The sequence below is a fragment of the Coptis chinensis genome, chromosome 2, assembly GCF_015680905.1.
Source record: "Coptis chinensis isolate HL-2020 chromosome 2, ASM1568090v1, whole genome shotgun sequence".
In the NCBI taxonomy this organism is placed as follows: Eukaryota; Viridiplantae; Streptophyta; class Magnoliopsida; order Ranunculales; family Ranunculaceae; genus Coptis; species Coptis chinensis.
In genome coordinates, this window is record NC_141457.1 from 98745966 (window position 1) to 98760638 (window position 14673).

The following is a 14673-nucleotide window of genomic DNA, read 5'->3' on the forward strand; positions in this document are numbered from 1 at the left end:
CAAAGATATAATTTTTTAATCCAAGACGACCGATTGATTAAGTTCTAATAATAATGTGATTTGAATCAGCTTCAAAAACCAGCGTCTTAAACGCCCCCCTTACTTTCAACTTTTTTACTGGGGGTAAAAAATAGATTGGCAGTCGGTAACTGTTATTCCTGAGCCGTCCGCTTGTTGTTTTCTGATGATGGATGGTTACAAATCATTTATGGTTTCAAAGAAATGTTGTGTACTTGTAAATTTGTAATCCAAAAAAACTCGAAACAACAAATTAAATAATGCAAATCATTCTTGATAATGTCGTCCCTCATCTCCAACCCCTTCCTCAAATTTACAAAAGCTCTTCATTTCTAGGTAATTGCTCAAAGTAACAAGAAGTCAAGAAAGGTTACAAGAGAGAATGATGAGGTCCACATTGTTCACATGGTTACTCTTTTCTAGTTGCCTCTTAACCTTCCCTAGTGATAATCACGCCAATCAGATTACTTACCTTGATAAATTGATCAAATCGCGAAAATCACACAATTCTCCAAGTGGCGATGCATGGCCAGAAATTGAAACCAGCAGTGACTACTTGCCAGTATACATTGGTCCGCAAGATGGGTTGATGGAAGCCGATAAGATTGATGCATTGCCAGGGCAACCTGAAGGAGTGAATTTTGATCAGTACTCAGGTTATGTAACAGTGGATCCTAAAGCAGGAAGATCACTGTTTTATTACTTTGTAGAGTCGCCTGAAAACTCTTCAGAAAATCCTTTAGTGTTATGGCTCAATGGAGGTAATATGCATATCCATTTTCCCATGAACAATTAAATCCAAGAAATAATTGAATGTAATATCTAGTTATTACTGTGCACTAATTATAGAACATTGCAGTATTGCAACCCTCACCGAAGGGCGTCTTTCTAAAGTATAATAAAGAACAAACATAAAAACTACGTACATTATGTCTTTTTTCATAATTAGTTGATTGGGTCTGGTTGTGCAGGGCCAGGATGTTCTTCCTTAGGATATGGGGCTATGGAGGAATTGGGGCCCTTCAGAGTCAATAGTAACGAGAAAACACTCTTTCGAAATGACTACGCTTGGAACAATGGTAAGCACAAAATTTCAAGCGCATCGTTGTCATAATCATATGGGGTTGCTCACATATGACATCAATAATTTTGACTTTTTTGGACACCATAAAGCGTAGGTCAGCAATCTCTTAAAATAAATATACAATAAGCAGAGTAGCACAGCGAGGTCTTACTCAAACACGTTTGAAAACTCTGCAGTGGCAAATGTGATCTTCCTAGAGTCCCCAGCTGGAGTTGGATTCTCCTACTCAAACACGTCCTCTGACTACGATAAGAGCGGAGATAAGAATACCGCTGAAGATGCTTACATTTTCCTGGTGAATTGGCTTGAGAGGTTCCCCCAGTATAGGACCAGAGATTTCTTTCTAACTGGTGAGAGTTATAGTGGTCATTATGTACCTCAGCTTGCATACACAATCCTGGTCAACAACAGAAACACCAATCAGACTGTCATCAATCTCAAAGGCATTGCTGTATGTTCATAACTAATCTCAGAATACAACTTTTGTCGTAATTAGAACCACGCAGTTATTCTTTGTGATTGGTAAATATCATCTGATGCACTCAAATTTTAATTTATTCGTTCAGATTGGTAATGCTTGGATCGATGACTATACTAATACATTGGGCATGTATGATTATTACTGGACGCATGCTTTCAATTCAGATGAAACCAATATGGCAATCCATAAGCATTGCAATACAAATATTTCAAGCGACGAGTGTTTGAATGCACTAGGCCAAAGTGATCAAGAAATGGGAAATATTGATATTTACAACTTATATGCTCCGCTCTGTCATGATAGTGACAACAATGGCTCAAATGGATCGGTAAGTTACATGTTTTTTACCATTGTGTCAAAGTAGTGCTGTACTACCATAAAAATAGTAACGGATTCAAACTCGATTATCCTCAAAACCCATCAATTATTTCAAAATTGGCATAGAATAAGCAAACAATTGATTATTTAAACCAAAGTCCAGAGAACTTTTATACGGATCAGTAAAGAGTAATTATGTATCGATAAAAATGGAGCATCATAATATCAATCTGTACCACCATGCCGGCAGCAATTTCAAACTAACTGCAGTGGTTGCTAATTAAGACTATCATCCAGTGACGGAAGTGGTAAGTCGAAATTTCAGTGCTGATTGTGCTAAATTTAATAGAACTGACGTTGAATTGGCCTGAACCAGGTTCACAGTTTTGATCCATGCATCGACGGTTATGTGTACTCTTATTTGAATCTTCCAGAGGTGCAAAAGGCTTTTCATGCAAATCTCACAACATGGTCCCCTTGCAGGTATTCACTACATTGTTTTCAACTTATGTCTCTGTGCGCGCGACTCAATCTGCTAGCTAGTCCTTTTGTTGCTAGACAAACATCGACAAGAGATCAAGCTACTAATCTTAAACCTCTAATGCCTTCAATATATTATTATTGATCACAAAAGATAAATTACCAACTCCACTTTTAATGTAAATTTTGTGCAGTTGGCAAATACACTGGAACGACAGCCCGACTACAATCCTACCAACAATTAAGTGGCTAATGATGACAAACAACATTAGTATTTGGATATATAGGCAAGTTCAAAATTCCCTACTTCTTTCTAAATGTTAAGAACTGCGACTTTAGGATACACCTTATAAAGTGATCACTTCGCAGTGGAGATATGGATGGGCGCGTTCCAGTTACATCCTCAAGATACTCAATCGATACCTTCAAGCTTCCCATTGAGACGGAATGGCGTCCATGGTACACTAACGAAGAGGTGAGCTATATGGCTAGCTTATGATTAATATATTACTCGATCTAAGGACATGGTATTACGTTGGAATTGATCTTAATTTATTTTGGCATCGCAGGTTGGAGGATATGTAGTTGAATACAAAGGTTTAATATTTGCAACGGTAAGAGGAGCTGGACATCTTGTTCCGAGCTACCAACCTGAACGTGCACTCACCATGATCTCATCATTCCTTCAAGGAAAACTTCCTCCTTCGAGCTGATACCAGAAATACCAATGGATTCTCCATTCCGCTTCCTCCAAAATCAATAAAAACGAATTTCATATTCTTTTTTATTACATTGACCACTTTATGTGTTTTGTTTCATGTCCTGAACAATATGTCCTACTTAACCAATGATTACCTTCATTGAATCTTCATATATTGAAAAGTAAAACAAATTTGAGCTAGGAGAGAAAAAACCAACTAGGGAAGTTTGTGCGTTGGTAAATTGTTGATCGAGTGAGATTACAATGGATAATTTTACATTTTGGGCACACCCCTGAAAAAAAAAAAGTTTCGTTTGTTTTTCTGAGCCTCTGAATGCTGACTCATTCTCTGAATGCTAAATGTTGATTGTTAAATTCTGAAAAACATGTTTGTTTTCTGTTAGAATAACCTGGCTCTGAAGGTTGAATATAAATCATTCGGACAATTTTATTCATGCTATCTATTTTAAACACTAACTTGATTTCTTGTAAAACAAAATATATATTATATTTGAGGAGGGGAGATATTATTGAAGAAAAAAAATGATAAATAAATTTATTTAAAATATGTTTTCACAAATATATTTTTACGGATTTTGTTTACTTTTAGAATATCTAACTTCTTTAAAGAAAACGAGGGCTTCAACAGTGAATTCATCACGCCATTAATTTTTTTTTCCAATTTTACCCTTTTCCAAACACAAATATTACAGCTCATGCCATTTGTTTGTTTTATTTTTTTTATTTTGTCTTTTGCAGGGGTAAAATGGTAGTTTCACGTCCAGAAATTAATGAAAAATAAAATAAAATCAGAAATTGTTAACGTGGCGAAGACACATACAAAAGAGACTAGTATATATATAATTCTATTTTTAATAAAGTGGATATCATTTACCCAAAAAAATAAAAAAAAAAAAAACCGTGACACCAACGTCAAATTTTGAAGAACCTATTTTGAAGCCATAAAGGTCAAGATAAGAAAGTAGATGAGTTCTTAAGAAAGGGTAAGAAAGGACTTTTTCGTTTTAAGTATTATAATTCAGCATTCATGAGAGATTGGGTTCTTAAGAAAAGGCAAGAAGGGACTTTTTCGTTTTAAGTATTAGAATTCAGCATTTAGAGAAACTTTGGTCTGAATGCTGAATGCTAAATGCTGAAAGTACCACTGAATGCTTAAACTATTTAAAAAAAACAAACAAATTTGAAGACTCTGAATGCTTAAAACTTAAGTTGAAGAGGCTGTGAATGTTGAATTCAAAAATAACAAACAATCCCTAGTTCACATAAATATACTTATATACTTATAGCACACGACTGTATTCACAAAGGAATCTCCTGGGACTTTTTCAGTTTGACAAAATTATCTAAATTCCATTTTTTCGATGAAGCTAGTTATCGTTATTGCATCGGGAAATTAATCGAACCTCTGAAGATCAACTTTAGGCCTAAAAGGCTGGCTAAAAGACCAAAAGGAGACCAGAGCTTTAGCCCAAACGTTTCTTGTTTTGAAACCCTATTGGGCTAAGATCTTGAAGCCCAAGCCTAAAAACGAGCCCGAGGCCCAAGACCGTAAAAAGTCCACTAGAAAAACCAAAAGGCGGCTTGTATAGCATAGTCTGTCCATGTACTATATAGAGTTGTTACCGTGACAGCTGGATCCTTTAGATCATACTTCATTCCCAAGTTTCCAAATCAACCGACCACCAAACTCTATATAACTTCCAATTTCTACCGGTTCTTTATTATGAAAATTAGTGTTTGTTTGGTTAGACTACTTGAATTAGAGTTGTATGGTTTCATTGCATGTCCAACTTCTTATTATTGTTGTTTATTATGCAAAATTGAACCTAGGATTTATTTTTTTGTTTAGACACAAATTAGGGTTTCATTGGTTGATTTTTTTGAGAAAATTGATCAAAGCTAGGTTTTCATATAAGGAGTTCGTATCAATTGAACACAATAGAATGTATTTGTGTGGTGATGCATGTTGTTGTTAATGACATATATATTTATTGTAGCCAAGTTTTCCATGTTTTTCATAGTTCGAACTTTTCACGATTACTATTACTACATAGTGAAGAGGGGAGAGAACACTTCAATGTTGGCAAGTTGTTTGTTTTTCTTACGCTTGTGCTTCTTTATGTCAAATTGTGATTTGGTAAGAAAGTCTCATTATCCTCGATGAAACACTAAATTTCACTTTTAACTTTTTAGAGTGTGTTTTGATTGCTGAAAGGGAATTTTGCAGTAATTATATATCTCACTGTTTATGAGATTAGAATAAAGATATATAGAGAGGGCAACAAAGATGATTGGGGCGAGTGAATATGCAGACACAACTTCATCATCTTGGAGATGATTGTTACATAATGTAAATAAATTTAGGACTAGGCAATCATCCGTTACGTACATACCATTGTCTTTGTTTTGTTTATATGAGTAATTCTCTTAGTGTCGACATCATTTGGTTACTGTGATGACCAATCACATGCCTGCATATTTCACATAAAGGGGCCATTTGGCAACGATTAAGGTAATCCATTTTATGACATATAATCTATTATGAGTCTCATAATTGTTTTTACACTTGAAAAAAAATTGTTTGGTAAATTTTTTTAGAAACCATTATCTCATTCTCAAAATGAAATAATTCATTAAAACACAAACAAAAAAAAAAGTATCTTACAGAATGAGAAACAAAATTTATAGAGTTGTCCTCTATAACAAGTTACCATATTTTAATTTTTTTTGGTTTTTTGCAATTTTTGTTTTCATTTTTGGTTTAGTCGTAAAATAAAAAATTGATTTGTATTTGATTGTTTGGTATCATTTATTTCATAAAAGATTATCTCAAAAATATTTATGTTAGAACTGATTTTAAGAACATAATTCTTTCTAGTAATAATGGTTGTCAAATTAATAGCCCCAAAGTTCTCTTTCAATAATCTGTTATGTTTCAGAAGCAATTTTAATGTTTTTCAATATATAGTCTCTATTATTATTTTTTCTTCTTTGTCTAAGTTTACATTTTTTTTTTCTTATAAAATAAGCTTTAGAATGTTTTGTATATAAACTTTATATCATTCCTCTGTCCCTCCTCCCTTCCTCCATTCTTTCTCTATAACTCTCTTCATTTCTTTTTTTTATTTCTTAAATTCTTCTTTGAAAGTTCTTTGCAAGGAATATGTTTTTCATCTCTTTTCTTTGGATTGTATTAATTATGTTTTTTTTCTTCTAATTTTGAATCCCCCACTCTCTTTTCAAATCACAGTTTTCTTGGAAAAGTGTGAAAAATTCCACATTGCATATTTTTTAAATCATAGTTTTTTTTAAACTACCACCCACGCACTCCCCGCTATTCAAATTAGTAGGCATGTGTATCATTACTGCCCAAGCTGCTTAAGCACAGGTTGAAAGTTGAAACCAGAGCTGACCAATGTGTTGGAAATGAGATCTTAATTGTCAAAAGTTAAGGCAAGCAATTTTAAAATATGCTCTAAGTTCTAACCCTATAGTTTTAGATTTATATATGGGGAGGGATAGAGCCACTCCATGCCCACTCCATTCATGGGCCATTGATCTCACTAGATCTAACCATCATATTTTGCTCTAAATTTAAAACTAAGTGGGAGGAGTAAATTCGTCATTTTGAATTAAACAAAACAAAAATCCAATTTTCTCTTGGCTCCACCTTCTTCTTCCCCGAAATTCTCCCCCCTCTCTCGGCTCCCTCAACCAAACCCGATTGGGGAACTCTCTCTCTCTCTCTCTCTCTCTCTCTCTCTCTCTCTCTCTCTCTCTCGAATGATAATTATACAAATAGCTATTTTAGTGGGTTATTATTTTTCTTGGTGACGCTATTTCTTCATTTTCCTATGTTTCTTGCTCTGTATTGTGCATTACATCAATCTTTCTTTTTGTTAATGTTTGATATGCTTTTCAACTAGTGGTTTGGGATACCTAAGAGTCCTACAATCTCTTCGGCATGAATTTTGCAAATAAATTGTGGTAGGTTGGAGCATGCCTCCATCATGCCCCACCCCCTATATCATATCTATAAACACAAGTTCTGCTATGGATGATTGTGACTTGTGAGTGTATTGGAAATTTTTGTGTCAGACGCGTTGACTTGCATGTCGTCTAAAGAATCATGTGTAATACGTACTTCTATGGGAATAGATTTTTTCAGACATGATACTCTTGGTTTTGGCTGTAAGTTTAGCTTCATTTCCACTATTGATGTTCTGCTGGTGGTAACAAATTGAAGAAGTGGATGGACTTTTGATGCGGTGATCCTCCCAGCTAGGGGTGTCAATGGATCGGTTTGGATCGGATTCTCTCAAATCTGAACCTGAACCGATAAAAATTTAGTGAATCCGAAACCGATCCGAACCGATAAAAATTTAATGAATCCGAATCCGATCCGAACCAATAAGAATTTAGTGAATCCGAAACCGAACCAACCCGAACTGCTAATTAGGATCAAATATTAAAGATCTGATAAGTAGTACAAAATAACTAAATAAGGGACCAAAAGAAAATTTAAGATCTTTTACATATACTTCCAGCAAAAATTCAAGATCTTTTACATATATCACATCCACCAAAATCTCATAAAGCTTCCATGCAAATCATCTCCTGCCAAATCTAACTACCCAAAATCAAGAGATTTTTTTTGCATATCTTTGCATCTACTTATCACATCCAGCAAACTCTCAAAGTAAGCTTTAGCAAAATAAATCCTGCCAAAATAAAGCAACCCCAAAATGTTAGCATATGTTCAAATGACATCAACCCAGAAAAGAGAAAGAAGTAAAGAATAATAAATGGGCTGGGTTATTTGTGTATTACAATCAAACCACCAACAGACTTTCCGTGGATAACATATGCTGACCAATTTAACATAATCTACTTTAATATAAAAAACTATAGTTCCAGTATGGAGTATATATCCTTTTCACCCTCTGTACAGACTCAGTTTTTCTCCACAATGCCAAACGCAAGCCTTTAGCAGGACTGGTAATACCTTTCATGAGACTCCTTCACGCGAGAGCGAGTGAGGTATTGAAATAGCACAAGACTAAGTAATTAAAACATACCAAGCTTTCTAATTCAACTGATAGTTTTTACCACTGCATCATTCTTTGCCATATGTTCTGCTTGTGCTAATTGAAGAGAATGATGTAGATGAATCTGAGATAAATAATTAACTGACGAGTTACGTAACTATAAATTACAATATACACACTTACAAGTTAATATATTATTAATCCATTACAATAGTAAACTTAATTATACGTACCTACTGGAATTGTTGGCAACCAACTTTGTGTGCATAAGAGAGCTTCAACCATGTCAGTCCCCAATGATGTGCGTTTATCACATAACACTCTACCCCGATCTTGAATCGATTACGGAAGGAACCGGTAACTGGAATACTCAAAATATCTCATGCCATCCTTGACAAAGTGGGATACTTGGGAGCGTTAATCCTCCACCAATCAATACACTTGCACCACAGGTGGAAATCTGATTCCTCCAAGTAAAGTTCCAACTCAGATTTTGTTTGTATACCAACAATAACTTCTTCTGGATACCAATTTTCCATTCTTCTAGCTTTCTTTCTAACCACACTTTCTGCACTAGTCGATTGTGTACTAGCACAACCACTTGAACTCATGGACACCTGACTTGTCGAGAGCGAATCATATGTCGTAAAAATATGAACTAAGGCATCTTTAATCTTTTTTGTCTGCGACTTGGCCGAAGTTTCATCGTAAATATCTGCAAAGTAGTACTCTATAAATCTAATCTTGAACTCTGGATTCAACACAGCAGCCACTCCCAATATCAAACTGCAATCATACCAGTATTTACTAAATTTCTCCATCATCTTGCCTGCCATAACTTGCACACTAAATATAGGACTGTCTTGCCATTCTAAAATGCTCAAGTGAATCTCACAAACCTCAGAGAAATAAATGTCTGCAGTTGGATACTTTTTACCTAAAGTAGACATTCAGAAACATGCATGATTACTCACTTAATTATATCAAACAATAAACCAATTACAAAAGAATTGAAAAAAGGAATTGCTTATTAAATTATATACCTGAAAGAGTATTTGTTGAATCAGCAAACACTTTCAAGCAATTGCAAATAACTCTTGCCATATCCCATTCTTCTCTCGAAGGATTCACCTTAAAATCATCATCTCGTTGGTCTAAACGCATGAAAGCTTCTTGGTACTCGAGTGCAGTTTCAAGCATTTCTTGTGTTGAATTCCACCTAGTCTTGCAATCAAGAGAAATAGACTTTTCTGTTGTTACTTTGACTTGATTAATTGCAGCTGCCATTTTAGTCTTTCTTTTGAGGTGTAAGCCTAACATACTTGCAACACTCTCGAATATTTTTCAAAGTATTTCCTAATACTTCTAGACCATCTTTAACAATAAGGTTGATGATATGGGCTGTACAATGTATATGAAAATAATCCCCACCCGATATCAACAAACTATCTCGATTGAGAGTCCCCTTCAAGCTTGCAATCAATGTATCATTAGATGAGTCATTGTCCAGAGTAATAGCAAACAATTTTTTATCAATGTTTCAATCAAGTAAACAGCTCATCATTACTTTAGCCAATTCTTCTCCTGTATGACCACAATGAAGCTTCAGAAAGTTTAAAATCTTTGACCTCAAAACCCAATCATTGTCAATAAAATGACAAGTTACACACATATATGAATCTTTTGTATTTTCAGATGTCCACAAGTCAGTTGTCAAACTGATTCGGCTGGGAAGCTTCTCTAATAGACGGTATAGTTCAACCTTTTCCTCTTTAAAAAGTTCGGTAATATCAGACCTTAGTGTATTGCGCTTATGAAGGTCAAAAAGAGGTTGAAGGTTTTGCACAAACTCCCTAAAATAAAGATGATCCACCATACGAAAAGCATATTCATGTTTCACAACCATCTTGGACAGATCACGACGACTCCTCGCTTGAGTAAATTTGTGATTCTTGATAGAAGCGGTTCCATCTTCTCTCTTGAGTGGTACAAGTTGTTCTTGACCTGACCCTGGCTTCACCCTACGAGAGCATCTTTTCAAGTGTGACATCAAGTGACTAGTTCCATTAGCACTTTTCCCATCAAAATTCTCTTTGCAATGCATACAAATGGCTCTATCCACTCCTTTCTCATCTTTTTTCTTGTCAAATTCTTTCCACACAATAGACCTCAACTTCCTAGCAGGCACAACTTTACAAATTTGAGTGTTTTCATCTTTCCCATCATCAATCACAATAGTATTACTTTTAGCAACAGAACTAACACTCGACGATGGAGTAGACATAATATGTTTTATAAGCATTGCAATGGAAAAATAAAAAACACAAATGCAATAAATATTTGAGTGAGAGAGGAGAATGTTTGAGTTGTTAAAAATTAAGCAAGTAAAACTAAATGGGTATATACCTTGTTTGAGGAGAGAAAAGTCGTACTGGAAGAAATTATAGCAGGTTGAGAGAAAATCATGGCTTTGTTGTGTACTGGAAGAAATTGTAGCAGGTACTGGAAGAAATTGTAGTAAGTACTGGAAGAAATTGAAGAGAGAAAATCATGGCTTTGTTGAGTGAGAGAGTGAGAGAGGAGAGGGGGATGTGAAACAATCGATCTAAATTCTCACTAAAAGATTGGATCTTAGCCGTAGATATTTTTCATCAGTGGATCTCAGCCACATATTTTGTTTTAACTTATACCAAACTAATTACATATATTACTACAATACCACTATCGGTTCGGGTTAATATCGGTTCGGTGGAAGCAAATACCGAAACCAAACCGATAGCTTATCGGAACTGAAAAATGGATCCATTACCGAACCGAACCCGAAATATCAAATCCGAACCCATTTTTTATCGGTTTGGTTCGGATCGGTTATCGGGTTATCGAAACCCATTGACAGCCCTACTCCCAGCATGGGAGGATTCATGGATGTGGAAAAAGGAGCAAAACAGTTCTTTCATTCTGTTGCTAACTCATTGTAGAGGAGAGGGGAAGTGCTTCAGTTTTTTCCTCAGGCATCAGTTTTAGGAAGGTGGAAATACCATCTAAAAGTGTAATTGCATTGTGACTTTGTTAACTCAGCCTGAGTGCCTATCTAGTGGATTAAACATGCTCTTTGTGTTGGTGAATTTTTTATTTTTTGACAATGATCTTTTTGGGCTTTTGCACTTTCAAAATGAAGTTAAAACCTATCCCTTCGTTTGAGTTTGGGTTGATAGCATATCCAACATGTTGGGTACAGTAAGTGTATTTTCAGATAACCATTCTACATTGACTGTGCAACACAATAAGAGTATTTTCAGATAACCATTCTCTACACAGATCGACTCTATAATCATGGGTTTTCATTGTACAAGACGATGATTTTCTTTATTTTTTTTTTTGTTTTTTGTTTCGTGGTAAGGTCACTTCGTTGATCTATACTTTGTTGATCTGAATACACTTGGTCTACACGTCATTTGATCTTTTTGAATCTGGCAACCATTGGTTGCACGAGTCTACTAGAAATTTTGCACAAAATATGGGTTCTCTATATCATAAATAGCTATTGGAGCGATGTAAGTAGACTGGTGCATAGTGAAATCAGTTCTTGGCAGGATACAACAACTCCACCTTCGAGAGAGAGAGAGAGAGAGAGTTAGAGGTGCGAGATGCGCAAAGAGAATCGGGGAAGAAAGTGGAGCGAGATCCCTGTTTTCGTGTTTTGTCTGGATTTTTGAGTTTAATTTTATATTTACTATTTTATCCCTGAGTGTTTTATTTAAAATCAACCCAAGATCGCAGAATTAGCTATATCTAAATGAGATGAGTGGTGGAGATTTGGAATGGGCATGGAGTGGCTACAAGATGGAGTGGGTGTATCCCTCCTCCTTATTTATATCATAGTTTGTGATTCCGAACGGAACTCCGGAATTCTGTATGAAATTTCGATTTTTCAAAAAATCAGAATTCTGAATATAGAGTCGAAATATCCAAAATTTCAAAATCATTCGAAATTCCGAATGTAGTAGAGGTCGAAATTTAATAAATTTCGGTTTTTAGATTTGTCGGAATTCCGAAATTTCAAACTATGATTTATATATATACTAGGAACAACTATCTTTCAGTTTACCGTGGCCCCTAAAGAATCTAATTCAATAATCCATCAATAACTTTAATAACTTTAGGCAGATAGAGAAAAGAGATCGTAATAGCTAAACACGCGAAATCACTAAGAAACACAAAAGTAATTATTCGGAAAATGTGATGCAGTTTTACCTTGGGTGGCCTCCTATGCGTGAACAACATTGTCTTGCAAGAAAGGATAAAATGTTCTCATTGTAATCCTGGGAGTGCATTTCACCATCTCTCTTACCCGCCGTCATTTAATATCCAGGTTCATTGAAGGAAGGTTTCTCATTTAGCACCTTGCATGTCCCTGGAATCCAGTGCTCATTGAAGGAAGGTTTCTCATTTAGCACCTTGCATGTCCCTGGAATCCAGTGCTTTTACTTCTTTCCTTGCCGTGTGTTCAGAAGGCTAAGGCAGACCTTTCCGCAATCATATAAGTTTGGGTTTAATCGAAGGCCACATGAATAGTAGAATACTCACTGGAAGCAAATAGTGCTTGATTTATCAGTCTCGTGCCTATCACTAATATTATAATTAATACAACAAAATGAAAAAGCAAACCGGTGGTACATCAGGATAGGCAGATGGGAAAAGAATATCGAAGAAGAAGAGACCACCGTGAATCGTGATAGGGAGTGCCCAGAATACCAATAATGACAGCTCTAAGAAGATCCATTCTCTCTTCATAAACGCTAACAAATATTGCAGCTGCCACAGATAAAAAATGTGTCAACACCAACCAGTATCAACAAGGAAACATGATTTTAGTTATCTAACTACCACGAACCCAACAGTAGTGGGGAAGCTTGAATAACAAAAAAAATAGCCATTAAAGACAAATTAAGAGAATGCGTACAATCTTGTTCAACTGTCAATTAAATGTTTTATTTTGTCCATGTAGAATCACATGATTGTAACTCGCTCCCTACTTATTATTAAATATGTTGCCAGAGCAAGATACAAAACAGGACTTTGCGTACTTGCTATCGTACACCTAGTAACATAGTAACATGTCAAATTCTTCTGTCCTTAAAAAAAAGGAAATTAGATATTCGACAGATGAAAGAAAGGATGGTAGAAATAAAAATAAATAATGAAACGAACATGTCAAAGTTCTAGGACAAAAAGAAAAACAGAATTAGAGTAGTGCTTCTAGGTTTATAACATCTGCCATACCAAATGTTTGATTCACGCACCTTACATCTATGAACCTCTAAAGAAAAAAAATTGAAGAATAAATCGCGAAAAGAACAAACTCATCGACAGGTCGCATATTGCTTATTAATCGTATGTAATGGAAATGGCAATGCAAGTAACTTGAAGCAAATCCGGCATCAATTGTCAACGTGTAGCAACCTGGGGGAGAAAGCATTATGAGTATGTGAGGGATTAGAAATGAAATCTGAAATCAGGCAATGAAGAATCCATACCTGGAAGAATTATTGAAGATGGAGCCGCTACAGAAGGGTTAGAAGAAGAAGAAGAAGGAAGTCAGAAGTTGAATAAATTCATCTTAATGGTGAGGGGGAGTTAAGGAGTTACAAAATTAATCAAGGAGAGGGGGTGTGTGTGAGAGAGAGAGGATAATGATTTTTAATGGTGAAATGGGGAAAGTGAGGAGTTCACATTGAATTGGGGAGTGAAGCGGTTTCTTTCTTTTTTCGTTAGTGTTTTAAGTTTTAACACGTATGGAGGGAGAAGTTTTGGGTTTCAAAATGTAACTGATTAAAGTCATTCAACAAACAATTAATACAATGGCGAATACCACTCTAGATAGCTAGTTCATTAAGTTTTCCTCTTAAGGCATTGATTGAAAAGGAGTTTCAAAATGCTATAGATCGCACATCTGTCCCAATCTAACTCAGATCCCCACGCGATCTTGACCTCTCTTTGTCCTGCCATTGTGTTTTATTATAATAGATAGGGTTCTCATATGACTAATATGAGAACTAAAATAAATAGGGTGATGGATGACATTTTAACTTTCACATGTACTATATCCATAGTTCGGGATTTCGGAATTTTCGGAATTCCGGTAAATCCAAAAACCGAAATCTAGTAAATTTCGACCCTATTACATTTGGAATTTCGAATTCTTTCGGAATTTCAATTATTTCAACACTATATTTAGAATTCCGATTTTTTGGAAAACCGAAATTCCGTGCGGAATTCCGGAGTTTCGTTCGGAATCACGAACTATGACTATATCTCAACAGCTAATAACAATTACTTAAGTGGAATTTCATGGTGTACTCTCAATCTCTGACATCTGTTTCCATTGTTTTCAACATATAAAACGTAAAAGATGTAGCATAATTGAAAAAATAAATAAATATAGCAGTCTACTTTCTTACTTGCATCCTCATCTTTGTCAAAAACAATTTGACAGCAGGGGCGGCGAGGGGTGCGACTGCAC

At 35.4% G+C, this 14673-nt stretch overlaps 2 protein-coding genes across 2 annotated transcripts; one reads left to right on the forward strand and one right to left on the reverse strand.

Moving 5' to 3' along the window:
* The first annotated feature begins 313 nt into the window (after positions 1-313).
* On the forward strand, positions 314-3294 carry LOC147519491 (serine carboxypeptidase 1-like). Its single transcript, XM_086591078.1, has 8 exons — positions 314-779; positions 990-1097; positions 1279-1553; positions 1669-1911; positions 2278-2384; positions 2576-2668; positions 2751-2856; positions 2951-3294. The coding sequence occupies exons 1-8, from the start codon at positions 401-403 to the stop codon at positions 3092-3094; spliced, it is 1455 nt and encodes a 484-aa protein (XP_086447204.1). The 5' UTR covers positions 314-400; the 3' UTR covers positions 3095-3294.
* A 5236-nt stretch (positions 3295-8530) lies between these two features.
* On the reverse strand, positions 8531-9437 carry LOC147519492 (zinc finger BED domain-containing protein RICESLEEPER 1-like). Its single transcript, XM_086594136.1, has 2 exons — positions 9194-9437; positions 8531-9087 (listed from the first exon to the last, which is right to left on the reverse strand). The coding sequence occupies exons 1-2, from the start codon at positions 9435-9437 to the stop codon at positions 8531-8533; spliced, it is 801 nt and encodes a 266-aa protein (XP_086450262.1).
* Between the last annotated feature and the right edge of the window lie 5236 nt (positions 9438-14673).